Source organism: Hipposideros armiger, unplaced genomic scaffold (assembly GCF_001890085.2).
Source record: "Hipposideros armiger isolate ML-2016 unplaced genomic scaffold, ASM189008v1 scaffold_870, whole genome shotgun sequence".
NCBI classification, from domain to species: Eukaryota; Metazoa; Chordata; class Mammalia; order Chiroptera; family Hipposideridae; genus Hipposideros; species Hipposideros armiger.
In genome coordinates, this window is record NW_017732220.1 from 636,431 (window position 1) to 661,495 (window position 25,065).

General features: G+C 38.8%; 1 protein-coding gene across 4 annotated transcripts in view; it reads right to left on the minus strand.

The window, feature by feature from the left end:
- Nucleotides 1–25,065, minus strand: part of HERC3 (HECT and RLD domain containing E3 ubiquitin protein ligase 3) — a 112,071-nt gene that overhangs the window by 75,349 nt on the left and 11,657 nt on the right. For 3 of the 4 annotated variants that reach the window (XM_019629836.1, XM_019629839.1, XM_019629838.1), the window contains exons 2-4: nt 20,852–21,106; nt 18,993–19,183; nt 18,677–18,725 (exon numbers count right to left, since the gene is read on the minus strand). In XM_019629836.1, coding sequence (XP_019485381.1) covers nt 18,677–18,725; nt 18,993–19,183; nt 20,852–21,077 — 466 coding nt within the window. In that variant the 5' untranslated portion in view covers nt 21,078–21,106. The remainder of the gene's footprint in view (nt 1–18,676; nt 18,726–18,992; nt 19,184–20,851; nt 21,107–25,065) is intronic. The other variant, XM_019629837.1, reaches the window with a different exon arrangement.

Below are 25,065 nucleotides of genomic sequence, written 5' to 3' on the forward strand. Positions count from 1 at the left end.
AAAAAAAAAAAAGAATCTGAATTTAAGAGCTCTGAAGTCAACAAAATATGTACTCTGACCACAGAGTATTAAACTAGAAATCATTAACTGAAAAACATCAGTAAAATCCCAATAAATTTGGACATTAAACTATACACTTCTATATAACTCATGAGTCAAAGAAAAAAAGAGAAAGTACTTTGAACTGAATAAAAATTTTAAAAATCCAATTAAAATTTATGCAATACAGCTAAATTAATGCTTCCAAAGAAATTTTTAGCATGAAATGTTTATTAGAAGAAAAGTGGCAAATCAGTGATTTAAAATTTCACATCAAGAGACTAAAAAATATATAGTAAATTAAACACAAAGTAAACAGAAGGAAATAAATATAAGAGCACAAATCAATGAAACAAGAAAAGAAAAACAAACAAAAAAAAGAATAAGAAAAACCAGTGACGCCAGAAACCTTTTCTTTGGAAATATTAATAAAATTGATTAACCTCTACCCAGTCTAATCAAGAAACAAAGAGAGAAGGAGCAAATTACCTATATCAGAAAACCAGATCTTACAGACATGAGAAAGATAATAAGGGAATATTATGAACAATTTTATACTAATAAATTTGACAACTTTGGTGAAGTAGACAAATTCCTTGAATAACACAAGCTATGAAAACTCACCTAAGAGGAAATAGATACTCTGACTAGTCCTACATCATTTTTAAAAATTGAATCTGTAACTAAAAATTCCCCACAAAGAAAACTCTATGCTCAGATGGCTTCACTGGTGATTCTATCAACCATTTAAGGTAGAAATAATAACCTATAATAAACTTGTATGTAATATAAACAATCTCTTCCAGAAAACAGAAGAGGGAATACTTCCCAACTCATTTTTTTGAGACAGACTTACCCGCATAAAAAAACCAAGGACATTACAATAAGAGAAAACCAATAATCCTCATCAACAAAGATGCACAAGTCCTTTTCAAATTTTTAGAAATCAAAAGCAGTGATATATAAAAATTACCAAGTGAGATTTCTACCTGGAGTGCAAGGTTGGTTTAATATTAAAAAAAAAAAATCAATGTAATTCACCACCTTAACAGAATAAAAATAAAAAGCCATACTATCGCTTCAGTAAGTTTAGAACAGCATTTCACAAAATTCAACACTCGTGATTTTTAAAAACCAGTAAATGCCAGTAAATAAAAAAAATAAAAAAATAAAATAAAATAAAATAAAAGGAACTTCCTCAATTTGATAAAGGGCATTCAAGAAAGGCCCACTGCTAACATCACACTTCATGGTGAAAAGTGAATATTTTCCCTTTAAGATCAGAAACAAGGTAAGGATTTCTACTTTTACCACTTCTATTCATCATTGTACTAAAGTTCATTCAATAGAAAAGGCAAGAAAACAAAATAAAAAGCATACCAATTGGGAAAGAAGAAATAAAACTGACTTGATTTATAGACAACATTATCATTTACGTAGAAATTCCTAAGGTGTCTACAAAAAAAAAAAAAAGCAACTAGAACTATTAAAAGAGTTTAGCAAGGTGATTCAAGATCAATATATAAAAAATTAACCAGGGCCGGCCAAGTGGCGTGTTGGTTAGGAGTTAGCTTGGGATGCCAGCTCTGAGCAACAGAGCCCCGGTTTGGATCCCACATGCGGGCCAGTGACACTGGGCTGCTGTGAGTTGCTGGCGACAGCGTAGGCTGCAGTGAGGCTGCAGTGGGCTGCCTTGAACTACCGTGGGTGGCTGGCAGTGGGTGTGACCTTTCAAGAGCTGTCTTGAGCCACCGTGAGCAGCCGTCCAATGACCGGCAAGCGACTGCCTCACCCGGGAAGAGCGCAATGATAATATCAATATAGGCCAGTGAAGCAACGTCCTCCATAACTAGACTGAAGAACAAAAAGGCAGCGACTTGTCTGTTCCCCTTCTCCGATTTCCCCAACGCTGTTCCTATCCCCCAATTCCCCAATAAAATCTTTTAAAAAAAATTAACCATATTTACTACCAAAAATTTGGAAATTAAACTGTTTAAAATACCTTGTGTAATAACATCAAAAATATGAAATATTTAGGAACAAGGTATATGCAAGACCTGTATACTGAGAAGTACAAACTATTACTAAGAGTAAGGACCGAGAGCCGGCCGAATGGCGCATTGGTTAAGAGCTGGCTTGGGACACCAGCTCTGAGCAGCAGGGCCCTGGTTCAGATCTCACATAAGGGCCAGGGACACTGCGCCCCCTATAGCAAAGATGGTGAACAACAGCTCAACCTGGAGCTGGGCTGCTGTGAGTCGCCTGCCCATGGCATAGGAGGGTAGGCTGCAGCCCCTGCTGCAGTGAGCTACCGTGAGCGGCCAGCAGCCAGTGTGAGTTGCCAAGAGCCGCCATGAGTGGCCGTCCAAAGACCAGCGACCGATCTGCCTCACCCAGGAAGAGCGCAATTATAATACCAACATGGGCCAGTGAAGCAACGTCCTCCACAACTAGACTGAAGAACAAAAGGAAAGCAACTGTCTGTTCCCCTCCCCCAATTCCCCAATAAAATCTTTAAAAAAAAAAAAAAAGAGTAAGGACCAAAAAAATGAAGACCTATATCACATTTATGAATCAAAAATTTCAATACTGTTAATAAGATGTCAATTCTCCCCATATTGATCTACAGAGTCAATGCAAGTCTAATGAAAATCCCAGGAGGCGTTTTGTTAAAAACTGAAAAGCTAATTTTCAAATTTATATCCAAAGGCCAAGAACCTAGAATAGCCAAAACAATTCTGAAAAAGTAAAAGAGGATTTATACTATCTGCACTACATACTTTCAAGATTTACTATAAAGCTATAGTAATCAACATCTCAAAGGCATGATTCTAGGAAGATACAAAAAGCTTCATAATTATGACTCCATTTATATAAAATTGTAGAGAAGTCAAAACCGTATCACAAAAAAATGAAGGGCAAAACAGTTGACATGAAGATGGAATTGACTACAAAGGGGCACAAAATATGTGTTATAGGTGAAAGAAATATTCTCTATCACGACTGTGGTGGCTACCTGATTCTCTACAACCGTCAAAACTCATTTAAATTGTAAAATTGGTGAATGCGATTATCTCAATGAAGCTGATTTTAAAATAAAGTACACACCAAAAAATATGAATTTACCATATACAAGATTCTTTATAAAGATTAGGGGTCAAAAGATAAATAAGATATGGTTCTACACTCAAGTTCCCTCTGACTGAAGAAGCAAATAAGGCATATGAACTGATGTTACAGCACAGTGTGATCAAAGAAACATCTGCAGGCTGCTAATGGTAGCCCACCTGAGAGGCATCTATCCACCCTGCAGGTGGGGGAGATCTGAGAGTTAGGAAAGGCATCTTGGAAGAAGTAAAATCCAAGATGTGCCCTGAATGATAAAGAGCTAGTCATTCATCCATCCATCCATCCATCCATCCATCCATCCATCCATCCATCCATCCATTCAAACAGACTCAGTCTATAATAGGAGACAGATTTAAAGATTATATCATAATCAGGTAAATCCAATGACAAAATTGTGCACAGCACATTATAAGAGGACATTACAAGTACCATGCCAGTCCAAGAGGGCCTAGGAATAGCTAGCTCCCTAGGAGTCAACACCCAGAATGGAGTCTTCAAAACAGTGATTCACAACAGAAAATAAGCGTCAGGATCCCTTAGGAAACTTATTCTAAACACATATATTGGGTCCATCCCAGCCCTTAAATCAGAAAATCTAGAGTGCAAGACCTGGTATCTACATTTTTAATAAGTTGTTAAATCCAGGTGATTCTGATATTACACTACATTGAGAACCTTCATGACATTGGATTTGGCAGTGATTTTTTTGGATATGACACCAAAGACACAGGCAACAAAAGAAAATAGACAAATTAGATTTCATGAAAATTTTTACATTTTGCACATCAAAAAACACTATCAAAAAAGTAAAAAGGCAACCCACAGAATGGGAGAAAATATTTGCAGCTCTCATATCTGATAATGGAATAATAACCAGAATATACAGAAAACTCCTAAAATTCAACAAAACAAACAAACAAACAAACAAACAAATTCAAAAATGGGCAAAGGACTTAAAGAGACATTCTCAAAAGACAATATATAAATGGCCTAAGCATATGACAAGATTCTGAACATCACTAATTATTAGGGAAATAAAAATCAAAACTATGAGATATCGCCTCACACCCATTAGGATGGCTACTATAAAAAAAAAAAACAGAAATAACCAGATGTTGTTGAGAACATTGGGAAATCAGAACCCTTGTGCTCTGTTGGTGAGAATGTAAAATTGTACAGCTCCCGTGGAAAACTTTATGGTGGTTCCTTACAAAAATTAAAAATAGAACTACCAAATGATCCAGCCATTCTACTTATGGGTATATACCCAAAAGAACTGAAAGCAGGGTCTCGAAAAGATGTCTGTAAACCCATGTTCTTAGAAGCACTATGCACAATAGCTAAAACATGGAATCAACCAAAGTATCACTTGGTGAACAAATAAACAAAATGCAGCATACCATATGCGTAGAATAGAATATTATTCAGCCTTAAAAGGAAGGAACTTGTAACGCATGCTTAACATGGATACAACTTTTTTGGGATTGTCTTAGTTCACTCAGCATAATTAAGAATGTTATGCTAAGTGTACTAAGACAATCACAAAAAGACAAATACTGTATGATTCCCATAATATGAAGTAGTCAAAATCATAGAGACAGAAAGCAGATTAGTGGTTGCCAGAGGCTGCGGGGGAGAGGAAAATGGGGAGTTATTGCTTCAGTTTTACAAAATAAAAATAGTTTTGGAGATAAATGGTGGTGATGGTAACACAATATTATGAATATTTAATACCACTGAACTGTACACTCAAAAATGGTCAGGATGGTAATTTAATGTTATGTATATTTTACCACAAAACACTACATTGATGAACTTGTTATATACATGCAGCACCCACTATATCCATAATAATAAAATAGTCAACACTTACTGACTGCTTCCTACATGTTAAGAACTATTTTAACTGCTTTATATGTTTTATTTCATTTAATCCCCACAACAACCCTATGAGGCACTCTAATAGATCTTCATTTAAAAAAAATATCTCAGGTTCTCATACTCTGCTAGTGAAAATGTAAAATGGTGCAATCATTTTGGAAAATAGTTGGCAGTCCTCAAAATATAGAGTTTACTCTATGACCCAACACATCTGGGTATATACCTAAGAGAAATAAAAACATATCCACACAAACACTTGTGCACAAATGTCCACAGTAACATTATTCATAATAACCTAAAAGTGGAAACCCATATATATATATATATATATATATATATATATATATATACACACACACACACACACACATGCATATATACACACAAACAATGGAATATTTGGCAATAAAAAGGAATGAAGTACTGATATAACAGAGATGAATCTTGAAAACATTATGCTAAATAAAAAGCCAGTCACAAAAGACCTCATATTGTCTGAGTCCATTTACATGAACTGTCCAGAGTAGGCAAATCTACAGAGACAGAAAGTAGATTAGTGGTTGCCTAGGCCTAGGGGTTGAAGGATAGGAGGAAGAGTTAAGTGACTAATGGGCATGGGGTTTCTTCTGGGGTGATGAAAATGTTCTACTTTGATTGTGCGATGGTTGCATAATTGTGACTATGCTAAAAATCATTGAATTGTACACCTTAACTGGGTAAATTGCATGGTATGTGACATATCTCAATAAAACTATTATTAAACAACAAAGATGTCTCAGGTGAAAGATGGGCACAAACTTGAGTCAGCATGCTGTTGTGGCGGTACCAGTGCAATTACCTACCACAGATGTAATCATAAGGCTTTTCATTCTGGAATACTTGTAGTTTTAGGATTACACATGAAACTCCCTATATATTTGGGTAAGGAAATTAACACACTGTAGGATGTCAATACTCAATATATTTGGGTCTCTAGTACCAACAATATACAAAGGGTGCCAAAAGAATGTATACACATTTTAACAAAAGAAAACTGTATTAAAATTGTAATACTCAGTATACACCAATAACAAAAGATGAAGACAAGTCACGTTTGACTTCTGCAATCACAAGAGATGCTCAAAGTGGTTACCATCAGTGTCCAGACACTTCTGATTACAGCGAACTACTGCTTGAGCAATGTTGACCAAAGTGTGCACTTGTATACATTTTTTGACACTCCGGGTATTTCCAATTGACTTCATAAACACATCCCCAAAGTAAATCCGGCAAATCTACTGCAGGAGTGCAGGCAGTACTTCTAGGGGTGAGCTTCGTCTCAGCAGCTTCACACCTGTAGACATGCAGGTCATCACAGGCCACCAAGCAAATGCCGGGCAGCTGAAGCTGTGTGAGCTTGTCTAGAAATGAATTCCACAGAACAGCCAAAGGAAGGAAAAAAGATTGAATAATTTTTTCTAAATAAAGGTTTGGCTTGATTTTTTTTTTCAGGGAGCTGCAATTAACTTTTTTATTGAGGTATAACTGACATACAACATTATATTAGTTTCAAGAATACAACATAATGATTCAATATTTATATATACAGTTATATACAGTTGACCTTGGAACCACACTGGTTTGAACTGTGCAGGCCCACTTAGATGTAGATTTTTTTCAATAAATACTGTAAATGTGTTTTCTTTCCCTTATGATTTTCTTAACATTTTCTTCTAGCTTACTTTATTGTAAGAATCCAGTATATAATACCGGTACATATACAAAATATATGTTAATTGACTGCTTGTGTTATCAGTATAAATTTTGGGAGAATCAGAAGTTATACAGATTTTCAACTGCACAGGGGTCAGTGCAGTTGAAGGCACTATCCTGCACATTTTTCAAGAGTCAACTATACTGCGATATGATCACCACAATAAATCTATTGGGTTGTCAGAAGAGTCATGACGTATTTTTCTGTTTCTCGTTGCAAAAATGCGTCATGACTTTTCCAACAACCCAATAGTTAACATCCCTCACCATATATAGTTACAAAATTTTTTTTCTTGTGATGAGAATTTTTAAGAACTACTCTCTTGGCAACTTTCAAGTATACGATACAGTATTAACTATAGTCGCTATAGTGTACATTATATCGTCATGACTTATTTATTATACAACTGGAAATTTGTACCTTTTAACTTCCTTACCCCATTTCTCCCACACCCACTCCTGCCTGTGGCAACCACCAACTTGCTCTCTGTATCTATGAGCTTGGTTTGGGTTTTTTGGGGTTTTTTTAGATTCCACATATTAGTGAGATCATATGGTGCTTGTCTTTTTCTGTCTTAGAATTTGGCTTGATTTTATTTGTACAAATAAGTAATTCTATACTTCTTAACTACCAGTAACTTTTTGGCTTCTTTTCACAATATAATCATTCATTTATTCAAAATATAATTATTGAATGCTACATTTACATGTGCCAGAAACTATTCTAGGTGTTGGGGATACAAAACAAAAGCCCTGATCTTCATGGAGCTAAACAAATATAAGACAGAGACAGAATACAGCATATCAAATGGGCTAACCTATTAAGAAAAACAAAGCAGATAAGGGAAATGAGGAGGTGTTAGGGGCGGGACAGTAAGAAATACACAGGATAGCGAAGAGGTGGGAGGTTCAGGGATGAAGGCAAGGTTTTTGAACTGAAGACTGGAACTGCCATTTACAAAAATAAGAGAAATACAGTGGGGAACAGGTTTCAGGGACAAAGAAAGTTTGCCTTGGGATATGTGAAATCTAAGATGCCAATTATACATTTAAGTGGAGGTTTAAGTGGACATCAAGTCTGGAATTTGATGAAGTTGAGGCTGGAAATAATTTGTGAGTCAACAGTATAAGGATGGTACTTAAAGCTTTATCTTATGACTACTAGTTATATTTATTCAACCTATTTCCTAGAGAATAAACTGTTTCCGTTATTTTGCCATTAAAAATGGTGCTGCAATAAGCATCCTTGGAAATATTTCCTTATGCTATATATTAACATTTTATTTGTATTATTTATCTGTAATATAAGGAAGCTTCCTAAAAATAGAACTGCTGATTCAAAATGTATAACCATTTTAAATTTTACTAAATACAGCCAGTTGACTTACAAAAAGATTGCAGCAGCGCACACTTCCTCCATCAGCATATGACGTGCCCCTTTTCCAACACCAAAGAGCAGTGGCTATTACTCTCTGAAACTTTTTTGCCAATGAAGTGGGTGAAAAAATCATTTCCCTGAACATATTTAATTTTCGTTTTAATTTTCATTTCCCTGAACATATCTGCATATATCACTGGCCATTTGCAAGCGCTCCTCTGTAAAATTTCCATATTGTTACAGGGTTGCTTATCTTTTTCTTATCTATTTGAAGACATGCTGGTATACTAGATATTTGAAACCTTTATCTGGTAATTTGTGGCATTTATTTCCCCCAATCTATGACTTGTCCTTTGGCTTTGTGGATGAATGCCTTATATCACAGAAAAATTTTAAATTTTCATGCAAATCTGCCAATCATTTCCCTTATGACTTCTGGACCACCTGTCTCACTTTAGCACCCCAAAGGTTCTAAATACATTCACCTACGTTTCTTATTATTTTTGTAGTTTTACTAATTTTTACATTTGTCTTCCACACATTTGGAAGTTACTTCTGAATATGGAGCGAGCTAGAGAGTCTAAGTCTATTTGCAGGTGAACAGCCCATTGCACCAACTCCATTTATTAAGTAAACCGTCCTTTCTCACTGAATTGCCCCATTATCACATGCCTGACTCACCTGGACAAGTCATGTAATCTTGATCAGTAACAAATTCTGCATAAAAGCCTAAGGAAAGTCAAAGTATCCTAATACTTGATATAAATAAATACACAAATTACCCAGAGCAGTGACACAAAATTCAGAGTCAAGAATGCATTACGGGAAGGGGAACAACAGTAAAAGTGAAAGAAAACTGAAGCATGGCTTCTTCTTGACTTGTGGCCCTGGCCTTGCCATGATGGCCAGTCCAAAGCAAGGGACAGGGAGTAGACACTTAAACTAAATCAGAAGAGGATTCATTTATCTTGAAGTCTTGGGCTCCCTCCAGTCTTTCCTTTATAGAGCTTTCACTGGTTTGCTTCATCCGCGTCTCTAAAGTGTGAAGCTCCCCTGGCAGGACACTCACTGGTCAGTCCTAAGAAACTCTCCAGACAGCTTTGTTTGGCTGGAACACTGCCAAGGTGGATAGTTCATTTAAGCTGTGAACAAACCTGAAATAGTGGTTTTCTGACCCAAAATATCTGAATCAAGGCAGTTAAATGGTAATTTAACATTTAACAAAGGGATGATGGTGAGAAAACGGCATAAGAGTTTGGTTTTTTCTTGAGCTCATAAAATCATAAGGAAAAGAAATTCTATACGTCCAGTGGCCCTGCCTAACTCCATTCAACCTATGGTGATATTCATGTGTGCTCATGTATGTGTGCACATGCACACATGAATGCACGCACATGGGCTCATGTGTGAATGAGTGAGAGAGAAAAGAAATTCTGTATATTCAGTGGCCCTGCCCAACCCCATTCAATCTATGGTGATGTTCGTGTGTGTGTACGCGCACGCGTGTGTGTGTGTGTGTGTGTGCGTGTGCATGTGTGTGTGTGCGAGTGTGTGTGCGTGTGCGTGTGTGCATGTGAGTGTGTGTGCGTGCGCATGTGTGTGCATGTGTGCACGTGTGTGTGTACATGTGTGAATGAGTGCGAGAGAGACAGAGAGACAGAAAAACAGCGATGAGAGGAGAAAGAAATATTTCATTGCTCTCTGGGGACTGGCCCACCCTTTCCCACTCCTAATCATATTTTGCCAGTTTAGAAATATAAAAACCAATATTTACAAAACCTAAAGATGAGTCCCCCTCCACATGAGAGGGTAGTAGATGCTTTATGACAAATTAGAATAGTAAAGAAAAAAGAAGACAGGTATCTAGTCAATCTGAATTATACCCTCAGTGACCGATAGGTGAGCATGAAATAGCCAGAATGACTACATACTGTTCACCACTAATGTCTCTATATTGAAAATACTAAAGGCATTCAGCAAAGCTTTTCAGCTTTAAAGGCTACTGTCCGTGAAGAATGAACAGAAAGATGGGTAAAGCATGGGCTAATGCTCACAAAGACATCAGAAAACTTCCAACTTCTCATTCATAACTGGCTGGTTTGAGGTATCCCTATCATATGTTACCTCACAGTAAATAAAACCACTCCATAATTACGTCAGCCTTCTTTCCTTCATCTAAAGGGAAGAGAGTATTTAACGTGTGCCTCCTGATGAGCTCAGCATGGCCACTATCTCCATTTTTCTTTTTCTTTTTTTTTTAGCTGAGCCATCCTGCCACCTGTTGGCAGCTCAGCGGCAGCTCAGCTTGGGCCGGGAATCAAACCGGCGACCCTGTTGCTCAGAGCTCGCACTCTTGCGCGAGCTCTTAACCAACTGAGCCACTTGGCCGTCCCTATCTCCATTTTTCTTAACTTTCCTTTCTCTCTTCCTTGTTCCCCACATTCTTGCTTCCAGCTGGATCTGGGGGAGAACAGGCATGGTCCATCAGCTGCCTCCACCCCCTAGAAGGAAAGCAGGGGACTTGCTGCCTAAGGGCATAATGGTCCCCACCCTCCTGCATTCCCTATTTTGACCTTGTGCCCAAACAGCCTCTGAGCACCATATAGGCAGAATGTAGAACTTTGTCTCAATCAGCATACTCTATTTAACCACGATCGGCATTATTCATATAGCACTAGGCCAATTACAAATCAATAAATGAAAATTTTCTTTCAAGTGATCAAGTATGTGATCAAGTATGCTGATGGACCACAAATCTACCTGAAGTGGAAAACAGATTTTTTAAATTGTTAAGGACTCTCTGCAAGCTCTCATTAATATGACTTTGAAAAAAGGAAAAAAAGATTGAGCCTTATAACTTTCTTCCTAGCAGTATGAACGACTCTCCAAGAAAGTAACAGGCTGAGATGCTATTGTGACTAGACCTCATGAACTAGTCAAACACTGTCAAATTTTAATGAGGTAAATCATATTCCTTTTGAGATCCTCATAGTCTGCTGTAAATGTTTCTGTTTTAATAGCTGACAGAGTAGCAAAGGAGAAAAAATATCACGAGGGAGAAAATAAAACTTTCGATATAACAGGCTGATTCTGGCATCCAAAAAGACACAGTATAGTGGCTTTACCTTGTTGGTAAAGCACTTGGGTAATAGAAGCAGGTTTTAAAGGGGGCCCAGAAAATCTTAAAACTATGTATCAGTGGGCTAGAGAATTGGCAGAAAGTACTAATCTCTGTATCAGTCAAGTTCCACTCCCATCTATCCACAACTGCCTTACACATGCACTCATACCCACATTCTGCAAAAAAAGAAAAAGGAAGGTCTATCACTGGAAGACGTTTGTATCAATCATATTAACAAATGAATAATCACACTCATCTGGAAATGCACTTATTATTGGGGGAAGGTATGGTAATAAAGGATGAGAGGTATCATAAAGGGTGTACTTACGAGTGCTTCATTTCATAATTTTAATTAGTTTGACAATTAAATGGGGGAGGACCACTAATAATGAATGCCAGCTTCATGAACCAGGTGTCAACAAATTAAAGATGGCAGAACAGAAAGATGGTAAGTACCTGGGTGCTTGATTATGTCATTGTGCCCCTGATTTAAGCAATCCTAGAACTGTCTCCCTATGGACCTCTTATGTGAGATTATAAATTTTACTTATTGTTCACTCCATATTTAACCTAGTATTCTTTTACCTGCAGCTAAAGCATCCTGACTGATACAGGCCCACAGAACAATTTTTTTTTAAAAGCAGAGATCACATAAGTTCAGATTCCAGAGTGATCTCTTCTTAGGCAATTGCAGAATGCAGAAAGGAAAACCAACTACCTTGTTTCAGGTAATTTACATCCCTGTCCAAAGATTCACCCCCCTCAAATCTAACTGGAAGCCTCAAGTAACTGCTCATAGAATTCAGCTGAGCTCAGTAGCAGTGGACTGCACTCTATTTTCTGAACCCATGTAAAGATCAAATCACCTGGCTAACTGTTACCAAACCAGTCAAGTCCCCTAAGGAGAACCACAAAAGCAGCCTTTCGTGTGCTATAATGTCCACAGTGGCCTAATCTGCTTCCCTTGTCTTTGCAATTTTGGACCAGAATGCTAGAGGCAATGTTAATCATGCATACAGAGTTAAGACATATGAATGCATGTCTATATGTGGCTAATCAGTTTTTCCAGAGCACCAATATATGCAAGTTACTTTCTTGGGACAAATAAAAGGACCCCAAGAAATTGAAAATAAAGAAAATGGACAATCTTTTAAAACTCAACTTATAAAAATAAGCATAATATGTGCCGCCTCTTAATAACCCTAGCTTATATCCTCTCCCTCCCCTGAATGTACAAGCATACCTTGGAGATGTTGTGGTTCCAGATTACGGCAATAAAGTGAGTCTCACAATAAAGCAAGCTTTTTGTTGGTGGATGGTCGTGCCTTCAAATTTAAAATCACAACATCTATGAAGCACAATATAGCCAACTTCAATAAAACAAGGTGTGCCTGTATACACCATTAATTAGATCCTATGGCGTTAAGGGAACCTATAAAAATGATAAACACAAGTGTTTATACGTATATGAACATACTATATATTTGTAATAAATTTATTTATTAATATGCTGGAATAGTAGGGTCAAAAAACCATAATAGACGGTATTAACACAAATTACTACTAATAATAATAGCTAGCACAAACTGAGTGCTTGCTTTGAGCCTGGAATTTTTCCAAACATCTGACATGCAACCTATTAAGTCCTCTCCTCACAACCTTAAAATAGGCATTACATGGATATTATTATCCACATTTTACAACTAAGAAAACTGAAACACAGAGAAGTTAAGCAGCTTTCCCAGAGTCACACAGCCAGTGAGTGGCACAACCAGTGAGTGGATTTCAACCCAGGAAGTCTGACTCCAAAGTCCATGCTCTAATTCATTATATTGCCTCCATAATTAACTGACTCTAAATTAAAATCATTCACAATAATGATCTCAACTGCTGAGTCATTTAATAATTATAATAGAAATCACAATACATGTCTTAATAATGAGTGAAAAAAATTATTCAATCTGCAAAGATATGAGATAGTATATCTGTTGAAGAGTTATTAATACCAAAGAGTTCAACATTTCATTGTATCTATCATAGGGTATTTACTTGGGAAGAAAAAGATTCCAGTAGCTCTTGAACTATAAAGTATCAGCTGACTAGGGGCTGGCCGAGTGGCTCACTTGGTTAAGAGCCCAAGCTCTGAGCAACAGGGTCGCCGGTTCGATTCCCACATGGGCCAGTGAGCTGCGCCTGAGCTGAGCTGCAGCTGAGCTGCCAACAGGTGGCAGGATGGCTCAGCTGGTGAGAGCACGTGCTCCTAACAACAAGGTCGCTGGTTCAACTTCCACATGGGATGGTGGGCTACTAAGATTGAACACAGCATCTTGAGCTAGAGCAGCCACGAGCTGCCTACAGGCGGCCAGATGGCAACTGGACTTGGAGCTGAGCTAGCCATCCTCCACAACTAAGATTGAAAGACAACAACTTGGCTGTTCCCCTTCCCCAATTCCCCAAGACTGTTCCCCTTCCCCAATTCCCCAATAAAATATTTAAAAAACAAAACAAAAACATAAACAAAAAATATTAGCTGACTAGATATACCCCATCCAGGCTGATAAATTTAGAAACATTTCACCTATCCTAGGTCTATCAACATCACAGATCACCAAGCTAGATAAGAGATCCTCAAAATCACCAAATTGCTAATGCAACACAAAAACTCTGAATTAAAGGATGAACTTACTAAAACCCATAGAATATCCCTGGAGCCCTGACACCATCACCAAAGCTGCCCCTTCTCTTAGCTGCTAGAGCTCGCTTCCAAGCTCACAAACCAAAAATAAAGTTGACCTTTACATGTGTGTGGGTGTAAAAGATGAGATTTGTTAGAAATCAAAATTCTGTGCTGTGGGTGGCCTGACTTGGACCTAAATGTTCATTATGACTCTTATTTTGACACACCTAGGACCGTCATTACTGCCAGCCACATGGTGAATTGCACTCTGTAACCTTAACAGGATCACTTGTTCCATTCCCACCTAGGCTATAAACTCCCAAAGGGTAGGCTCTGCACAAAAGGTGTTGTGTTGACAGTACTATCTAGAACAAATGAGGAGCCTCCTAGTCTAGTCACTCAGTACATATCTGCTGAATCAATGACTGAGTGATAAGAAGAATTCAAGGAAATAAAGGAACAAAGAACAAGAGGCAAATGGCCAGGCAAAATGTTATCAGTGTGAGAGGGAATTGTCATGTGTCCTTCTCCAGATTATCTGGTTCTCAAAAGAGCATCAAAGAACAGACCCTTAGTCATCTAATGATTTTAAAGATGAAAGGGGAATTGTTTCTCCATACCTTTAATCAAAGCACCTTGATCATATTTGGCATTTAACCAGTAAATTAAAGAATGCAAGCTTCTTGGTGGACAAGTTTAGATCCTTTTTTTTCTTTTGAAAGGACTGAGTGGTAAACAAACAAAAAAGAAACAGTTTGAGAATAAAATTCTATCAGGCATTCCCCATCAGCCTGGGGGTTTAAAAAGATGTCCATGGCCATAATTCTAGGATTATTAAAACTGAAGTGTCTGTGAGTACCCAAGTAAGACTCAAACTCAAATCCCTTTCTTTTTCTTCTTTCCATATGCCTAGGATATCACACTGACCTACTCTACAGGACTATCATAGGATTAATCGGCTTAAAAATGCTAAGCACATCAAGAAAGAAAGCTTATAATATGTATATGTAGTTAGCCACTTTTACAATTCACAAATGAACTTAGTCTCTTGTGTCACAATGCAAACCACTGTTAATTACTTAAAATACTGCAAATTTTTTAAAGTCACAAATAATACCTCACAATAAAGAATATGTTCACTAATAAGTAAGTATATAGAGTGCCAAAAAATAATGTATACACATTTTAAGAAAAAAAACTATTAAAATTGTAATACTCAATATATACTGATAACAAAAGATGAATACAAGTCATGTGTATACATTTTTTTGGCACCCCCGGTATTTTCTAAAACATTTAAATATCTTTAAAGAACATAGGCTGAGTATACCATAGACAGAAATAAGTAACTTTTGATTAACCATACCAGGAAATAAAATTACTAGATAACATTTGCTGTTGATCCCTAGGTTCTGGACCAGAAAGCTGCCCACTCACTACCATTATCATCATCAGACAGGGTGTGCAGCCTCCCAGACCACCTGCCGTTCCTAATGAGGAAGGGATGTGACCTCTAACAAGCGCAATGTTAAGATCTGAATATTTTCCTATGGCACCTTCTGCCTTTTATATCAGTTATGCCCATGGAAACAAGCACTTCAATAACAGGAAGTCATTACATGATTTCTTCTATTTCCTTTCAGCTCCACTCGTTTGCTTTTCAGCAAAAGCTGATTAACATGACAGAGTTACTGAGTCTTTCAGAAGCCCAAGAGCAAACTGCTACGCTAGTTCAAAGTGTTACTTCCACCAGAGCTAGCAGCAACCATAGCTCTGGGAATTGAGGCTTTTGAGATGTTCTGCTTTATAAACCTCATTTATCAAGCAGCAGGAGAGCTGTTACATATGGTGATGGGCATTATGGAAATGCTTAGACTGAATACAAAATGTGAATGTGAATTGGATTAAATTACCTGCAAGGAAGAGAGAAAGGAACTCAGGAGGAAGTAAAAGGAGCCAATCATAGATATGAATCAAACAGGGATGCACAGAAATGTAAGTGTCTACTTATAAATTGTTACCCTTGGGGTTTACTATGAAAAGGTTTCCTGGAATGTCTATGCAGAATTTGAAAATTTTTTAACATAGTCAAATTAGATAACTAAATAACTGCACCTGCCACAATTCTTGTCCATTCAAGATAAAAAAAAAAAATTTTAAAAAAAGGTTAGAGGAGGTTTACAAAAATTCAGACAGCCCTAATAATACAAGGATTAGTTTATGCTAATCCCAATAAATATGGGAAATCAGAGTATGTCTGGGCAAAGAACTTTCCGTTTAGCTGAAGCATAGTTTTGACAATGTGACTGGTTGAGAATAAGAGAAGCACGGTACACTGAGGTAAAACTTTTAAATTTTTTCCTTGGGGCAACCAGTTTCTGTTTTAATAAAATATTTCAAGATTTGCTTAATGTTCCATTATATATTAACTGCTTTATTGATAAAAAATCATTAATTAGAAAAAAACTCATGTTTTGTTTGCTTGCTTTATTTTAAAAAACGGGGAGGGAGGGAGGCACACAAGTCTTCCTATAATGCAGCTCTGCAACTGTATGTCTTAGGAAATAACGAGATGAATTCATGGGCAAAAACATGAGGAAATTACTAATGATTCTACAATGTCCCAACTACTGAAACGATCCCTAATTTTGGTAGGATGATAAGGTTGATATCACAATATGAGGTTGAGGATGAAGAAGAGAGAGAAAAGTCATATGGAAAAGATTCAAATATGCAAAAGTTATAATCCAACACTTGTTTTTACAAAGCTGGATGTTGAGTTTAGTTGGGGCTCTGATACTCTGTCCATGGAAAACGCTTCTGGGAATCACAGGCCTCTTCGCCCTTGGCTATAGCACAAATGAGTCATGGACACACCTAAGCTAGAACCCTAGGCTGCCTGACACACTGGGAAAATATCTGGGCCTGCCTTACCGGGAGTTTCAGTACTGGACACGTCCTTGAAACGCCCTTTCCCCACCACACAGAATTTGGTCACATAAGGGCCGTACTAAGGAGAGAAATGAGAGTACAAGAAAAGCACAGTAGCCTCAGGAGCAACAAAAGCATTTCGAAATGATTAGATGTTCTCAAGGAGGAAAAAAAGAAGAAACCCTTAAAAGCATTGTGGAGTGCTTTATATCACTGCTCAGGTACAGTACGGCTCCTAAAATGTGAATTCATGCACCTTGCAACTGTGCCAGTTAGAGACAAAGTATAAACTATCAGTATAACCTGATACTTGACAATTGGCAGGACAGACCCAAGACTCATGTTCAAATAGAAAAGTCTCGTCCTGTGCCCCGCCTGTATCACCACCTTCCACATTTCCTGCCCCTCTCTTTAATCCTTCATATTGCAAAGTTCTTTGGTCTGGGCAATGATGTCAACTTGAAATCTCAAACCTGCCCAATTGTCCCCAGAAACATCCTCTCTGGGGAGGTGGCCTCCTACCAAGCTCCCCCCTGCCCCTCCCAAATTCCACTGGGTCACCTGGGGGTAACATTGCTGCACGAGGCCCAGCACAGGCCACCTCAAACAGGGTCTGTCTGTCACCGACTTCCCCTCCACACCTTGCAGCTCTCCAGGTTACAGTTCTAAATAAGCACATGTAGAAAACAAGCTCATTCTCTCTTCCCACTCATTAAAAATAAACCCAGTGGTACCCAGATTTGGAACACACCTAACCAATGAAACAGTTAAAGGAAGAGACGGAGGTGCCCACTCCCATAATCTTCCCGTTCAAAGAGGCACTATTCCACAGCTGCTATGGAGTTTATAATTAAGAGACAAGCTTAACCCACAGAAATTTCTGGAATCCATTGTAATTTACACTAGAACCTTGTTGATTCTAAGTTTAGATTACAAGCTGGGCTGAATTCTGTGGTTGAATCGGAAGGCCTTGGCACACCTCTAGCTCAAGTCTCTTGCAAACACAGCCTAGCCTACAGGGAGCGGCTGCAGGCTGACTGCAGGGCTGGCCCAACCCCAAGTACAGGCAGAAGCAGAGCGGCGGCGCCTCACTCCCAGGCCCACGAACCACCCACCATGAGCTCCAAGGAGCTATGCCAGGAGGCTCCATTGGAAGAATGTCAGAACGCACTCAGATGTGTTCACCATGGTGGGTGGCTTCCACAGATCTTTGCCCTTGTTGGACTGCAAGCAGTCTGTTTCCTTCCTCACCTGCCACCCTAGGTGGCATCCTCTCACTCCAGGTTGTAAGGTAAAGGTATCCTGCAATGAGGTGCAATGAGGTATCTTGAGCAAGCAGATCTGCTGGGACGCTGCCTGACTGACAGAAGGCAGATCCCAGGGAAAAGAGACAGGAGGGCAACCCTCCCAGGTTCCAGGCAGCTTTGTGGAGTCTTCTTTAGCATTTGAATCGACTTCATCAAGAGCTACACTAGAACAGGAAGTCTCCTCCTTTTACAGGAAAGAGAACTGAGGTTCTGAAATACAGAATCAGAGAGGGGTAACACTTCCACTAGGTTTGCCTGACTCCAGAGTTCACTCGAACCATCTATCTCTGCAGGAGTAATGGAAAGATCTCCTCCTGGTCCCCAAAATACTCCCTTCAAAGGCTGGCCAGGTTAAATACAAGTCCTTCGAGACCACTGGTATGAAGCGAGCCTTAAATGTCTCTTAAGTCCTGGTGGCATGTTGACATTCCCAAAAAAAGGAGCACGCTGCTGGGCTGTACCTGCCATGAACCCCTCTGGAGGCATCAGTGGTTGCACAAGGGCTCTCACCTGGGGAAACAGCAAGAGCAGGAGCTTCATGTAAGACACACGTGAGTTTTAACAGGAGGAGGGGAAAGAAAACCTTGGTCTTTAATCTTTTCTACATGAAAACCATTTTTAACAGTAAACAACCTTCCTGCCATCTCCATAATAGCTCTATATTATACTTCTGTATTATATTAACTGGTAAAACAATGAAGAGGCTTTACTAACTCAATTTATGAATTGGTGGCACTGTTAACTGAATTTTTATTTTAGTGAACATGATCTACATACATTTGAAGAAGTGTAGCATCGGGTGCATTGTACATATAAAGGTGTACAGATGGACCATGTTACAAATCCCTTCCTTGAAATCCCAAGAGCCCAGGGCCCACAGGTCAGGAACCCCCTGGCTAGAACATCGGGTATTGCTCCAGGCAAGCAGGCCTTCTGGGGTGTCTCAGGGAGGGCTCCCACGAAGGAACCTGAAGGCAAAAATGGGGGGAAAGCCCACATATCATGCTTCACATATTTCATAATTCTGCTTAAGAACAGCCCTGCAGCCCTTTATCCAGTGGTTAACAGAAAAATTAATGATAATAAATTAATACAGTAATGCCTTGGTTTGTGGGAATTCGTTCCAGAAACAAACTACTCATATTGTAAGACATCACTCGTTTACCACGTTAAAATGTAATAGAAATGTTTGCTCGTCTTGCAGAACACTCGCAAACCAAGTTACTCGCAATGCAAGGTTTTAATGTACTGACATTTGGGGAGGGGAACTATGGAACACAGTCACTTGTTTTGGGAGGGAATAAATGTGAATAAAGAGGGAGACAGTGTCACAGAAAAAAATCAGCTCAATCTGACACCAAACTGATTCGCTTAAATGAACACAAAAGAGTAAAACCATCTAGAAGAAACAGCAAGGCTGTTCTTTAATGAACCTTCGGTATCTTGATTTGATTTGGATTGAATAAAAAAAGACAGCAAGTAACAAAGAAAATGGCACATGCCCATGTTAGTATGAAAAAACAGCAAGGTCACAATTTAAGATCCTACCTTAGCATTTCTCGCCAAAAGGAGACTCATTTAAATATCGTCACCACTGCTCCTAATGTAGCTGAAATCCAAGACTGAGAAAGCACCTCACAGATCTATATAACATACACATATACTGAAGGTTCTTTAAACTTAGATTCGTTAAACAGAAAAAGTGGGAAAAAGGAAAATTCAAACCAATGGACTTTAAATACATATAGCACCTGTTATAAATAAAAGACACTAAAACTTAAAGAATCTAACTAGCCCCCTACCTTTCCAGTTCATCGTCTCTCACGCCCATCCATGCACAGTCTCAGCACACTCTTCAACTTCTCCTGAACCAGGACTGCACCATCATACCCATACCTTCCTCACTGGGTACACTCAGGTGTGTGCCATAAGCTTGGTGTTCCTACCACATGCATACATTCACACACACGCGCGCACACACACACGCGCACACACACACACACACACACACACACACACACACACACGTGTGCGCGCACTAAGTCCTACTCATGCTTCCTACTCAACCCGCAAAGGCAGAATGAATTCCCTCTCCCTTATTCCTTCAGCAGCATATTCTCCAACTTACCTCACACATTCTTCCACATGGGTTCCCTGGAGCCACATCATCACTATCGTTCACTTTCTACTCACAACACCAAGCCCAGTACTTAGCCCAAAACGCTTAACAAAAAGCATGTTGCAGAAATAAACAAATGAGTAGACAGTTAGCAGGAAAAATTAGGGGAAAATGCTTCTGATAGCGATTGTATGAGAATTACCTATTCCAAAAATGATCACAATGTCTTAGCATTCAGCTACTGGAGAAAATCTACTTCTCTAACCGGAAACTAACTAGTCAACATCCTCCCCTGGGAACTGATATTACATATGTTGTCTAATAAGATGAAAAAAGAAAAGTCTGGTTTTCCATCAAAAGGTCTACATTAGACACAAAGGTTCCAAACAGAAGGGGATCCCTGCACCATTCGAAGAGCCTCCCTGAAAGATAAACGCTTGATGAGGAAATCTCCCACCAGCGTCCCCGGTTCCTCAGCCTTTCTCACCAGCCATCACTGCCGATGAGCTGCACTCACCTGGTTTGTTTCCTTCCCTCTCGTGGCCCAGCTGCCCCTTGGTATTCAAACCGCAGGTGTAAACCTCCCCATCCTCCAGCAGGAACACAGAGTGGTTGCCTCCGCAGGCCACTTCCTTGACGCTTCTGTCCGATATAAATCCACACACCTGTGGCTCGGCCACAATCCCTCGCAGGTTAGTGCTGATCCCAGGTTGGCCCAGAGACCAATATCCCCAACATAACATTGTTCTTATCCTTCAGGTACTCATGTAGCCTAGAAGAAGGGGAAAGAAAGAAAAGAAAGAAAAGAAAGAAAAGAAAGAAAGAAAGAAAGAAAGAAAGAAAGAAAGAAAGAAAGAAAGAAAGAAAGAAAGAAAGAAAGGAAATAGGTCAGAGAAAAATCACATTAAGGAAATTTAATCAGTTTTTTAAAAATAACCCTCCCCTTAATATTCTTCAGATACATTGCATCTCAAAAGAATACGTATTAATATTGTCGAAAGTAACAAAATCAACAGAAACAAACTCACAGATACAGAGAATAAACTGATGATCGCCAGATGGGGGAGTGGGTAAAAAAGGTGAAAGGGATTAAGAAGTACAAATTGCCAGTTATTAAAAACAGTCATGGGGATATAAAGTACAGCAATAGGGAATATAGTCAATATGTAATAATTAGGTAAGGTTTCAGGTGGGTACTAGACTTAAAAGGGTGATCACTTCATAAGGTATATAAATGTCTAATCACTATGTTGTACACCTGAAAATAATATAATGTTAATTGTATGTCAACTGTAAGTGAAAAATAAATTTTTTTAAAATTTTAAAAGAAAAAGAAAAGTGCAAACATATGTCCACACAAAAACTTGTGCACAAATTTTCATGGCAGAGTTATTCATAATATCAAAAGGTGGACATAATCCAAATGTCCATCAATTGATGAATGGATAACCAAAATGTGGTCTGTCCATACAATTGAATGTTATTTAGCTACCTAAGGTAATGCTCCCTGATTTACTGTTTGAACTCTTTCAGAAAAGGCAAGAAAAGACTCAAAATAAAATATAAAACTAAATCTCAATTAGCTGTCTCAACCAGAAATTTCTACTTGTTTTTCTGTAAGTTAACTTCAAAGGGAAGAAAGATAAAATGAAAAGTGGGGGTGGATATATATTTAAAAAGACCAGTAAGACCACATCATCTTTTCATAATTTAATTTTCCCAATTTTCTAAATTGCTATATACACACTAATACCTTTTTTTCATTTTTAATGTTTAAATGTTTTGTCTTATCTCTCCTACCAGTAATGATGTAAACAACATCATACTGCTTACTACATACCAGTCACTGTGATAAGCATTTTATATCATTATCTCATTTTATCTGCACACCAACCCTGTGCCATAAAAGTACTATTTTTAGCCTCATTTTCAGATAAAGCAAGGTTCAGAGAGGTTAGGAAGCATGCCAAGGACCACACAGCCAGAAGGAGCCAGAACCAGGCTATGAATCTAGTAGGCCTGATGCCAGCATCCACAGTCTTATCCAGTGGGCTACACTGTCGCCCAAGTACATTTATGTCACCTACAGGAACAAGAACACAACAAATACTTGCAGAATGACTAAACCATAGTCAGTATACAATACAGAATGCCCTGCAAGCTTGAAAACAAAATTGCCCTCTGAGAGTAAAACTCATCAGAATTAAAAGATAATAGATGAGATTAGGCAGCTGTGGCATTAAGCCATCCCCTTAACCAGCCAAGTACAATGTGTCTAAAAATATGGTATCAAGAAGCTAAGATGGTACGTCTATACAAACATCTATAAACAGTGCTCAAACGACTTTATTCATACTGAACAAAAATGGCAACGCCAATGTCCATCAACGGGAACATGGATAAACAGATTGCAGTATATTTTTACAACGGAATGCTGCTCATTAAGAAAGGCGGGTGTAGAGGCCATGCTGAAATGTACTTAATGTAATGGAAAGCTGCACCTCAGTGTGGTAGCAACCTTTCTGAAGAACGAAGGTTAGTTTGAAAAAATTACTCAAGGGTGTTATCATTAAATGCTTTTTTGTCTATCTAGGTACCTTTCCCCAAGTCCCTCACTGTCTTGTAATAAACTCTACACCCTCTTGCACAAGGGTGAGCGTGATCCTGGCCAAACCAATTGGAGAACACCCACCCCTAAGCCATAAACATGACCCACATCAAACCAATCAGAGAACGTCCACCCCTAAGCCATAAACATCACCCACACCAAACCAATCAGAGAACACACCCCTAAGCCATTGTGATTGGTGCAGGGATAGGTTCACACTTCCAACTGAGCCAAAGTCCTCCCCCATTAAGTTCCATAGACCTCTGATGAAAGAATGCCTTTTCTGAAGAATAACTGAGCCTACCAGAAGCTACCTTCCCTGCCACATGGAGGGTACTGGTAAGACATTATGAAGCTACCAGCCATAGAGGCTCAAAGACGACAGAAAGGGTCCCAATGATGTCGACTGAGCCATGGATACCCTCTAGAGCCAGCACCACCACCTTCTCTCTTCTTAAGTACAACTGTCGGTCATTATTTAAAGATGCCATACTTGTGAATTTGCCTACTCACTAAAATTTACCTGTAACCCCAAAATCAATGCAGGGAGCATTTCTGCAGTCATTCCCTGTGCAAGCATGTGAAAAATGTGAGTCACTCTATGCACATATTCAGTGCCATGTTTTTCACATTTGTATATTTTTCTGTTGGAAATTTTGCTGTGTAAAATGCCCCCCAAGTATAGAGTTGAAGTACTGTCTATTTAGTAGGCACTAAATTCACCCAGCCACTGGCCTTGCTTAGACTCCATGATTAATAAGCAACCTTAAATAACTTGGTTTCCAAGACAGATGGTACTATGGGGAAAGAACACCGTGACCAGCTGGCCAGAGCACCCCAGGCTTCCTGGCATTTCTACTTCTCATTATTATTTATTAATTATTAGTGTGGCATCCTGGATCTATGAGCTTCTTATAAGTTTGTTTAGCATGAGTCAGTCCTTGAGAGTCAGCTGCACTCTGGGTGCTTTGGCCAACTGCAAGCCTGAGTTAGCATCCTGAAGTATGGCCTCATCGTTTATTGACTATAGAAACCATTTATGAAACAAGACAAACAGGACTATTGCTGAAAATCCTTCTCACCTGAGTTATAGTCATAGAATCTTCAAGTAGTCGAATAAAAACTACTTACTAAGAGAAGTAGCTAAATGGCACCCATAAATAAGCTATCTTCCTATGCATGGATTATTAACCCTAGTAGGAAATCTGGTCCAGGTCATCATGATGCTCTCCAAAACTACAGCAGGAGGCACTAAAATCATCCAGCTTTCAGGAGAGAAGTTCAGTACAATGAAAAGAAGCCAGCCATTAAAACAGCTTTCACTTAAAAGTACACTCTGGTGGAACCCCCAAGTCTAGTAGCTACTGGTGTCCATGAATTTAAACCTAGTTTCAGCAATGTTCTTCATCATTTGACACTGATAATCCGGGTCCTCCCACCCATTTTTCCTCACTCTTTGTCTCTCCCTGGCTTCTAAAAAAGTAAAACCTTTTATTTCCCTTCAAAACACACAATCATGAAAGGTAGTGTAGAAGAATAGGTCCAAGATGGCGGATTAGAATAATATAGTACCTAAAAGAGTAAAAAAAAGAAAAAAACTGCTAAAGGAAGTTCCTCAGGATGATGGGAATTGGTACCAAAGGGAAACTCGTATTCCTTCAGGAACAAATGGAGAATACTGAGAATGCTAAACAACTAAAAAAATTAAAATAATAAAAAAATAAAGGACTGCACTGTGGCTCAGCACCTACACCAGCCACCTCCGCTGTCCCATGTCACCTCAGTCCCCATCCCTTCCAGCTCCCTCCTCTTATTTCACTATCACAAAACAAAAGGAACAAAGACGGATCCCTCAGTCTCACACCTGGTACTTTTCCCAGTCCCTCTACTCATCTATTTTTGGTAAAAGATTCAGGATAATCTTAACAGGGCTTAAGTGTCAAAAGGACTAAAGTTCAGGCCTTGAATTAACCACATGCTAGCTGTGAAACCCTGGGGAAGATATTTAACCACTCTAAGCCTGTTTCCTGGTTCTACAGTGGGGACAAGAGTGACAGGGTTGTGAGGACTATGAACAGAATGAATATAAAGAGTGCTTAGCGTGGTAGCTGGCGTAAGTGACC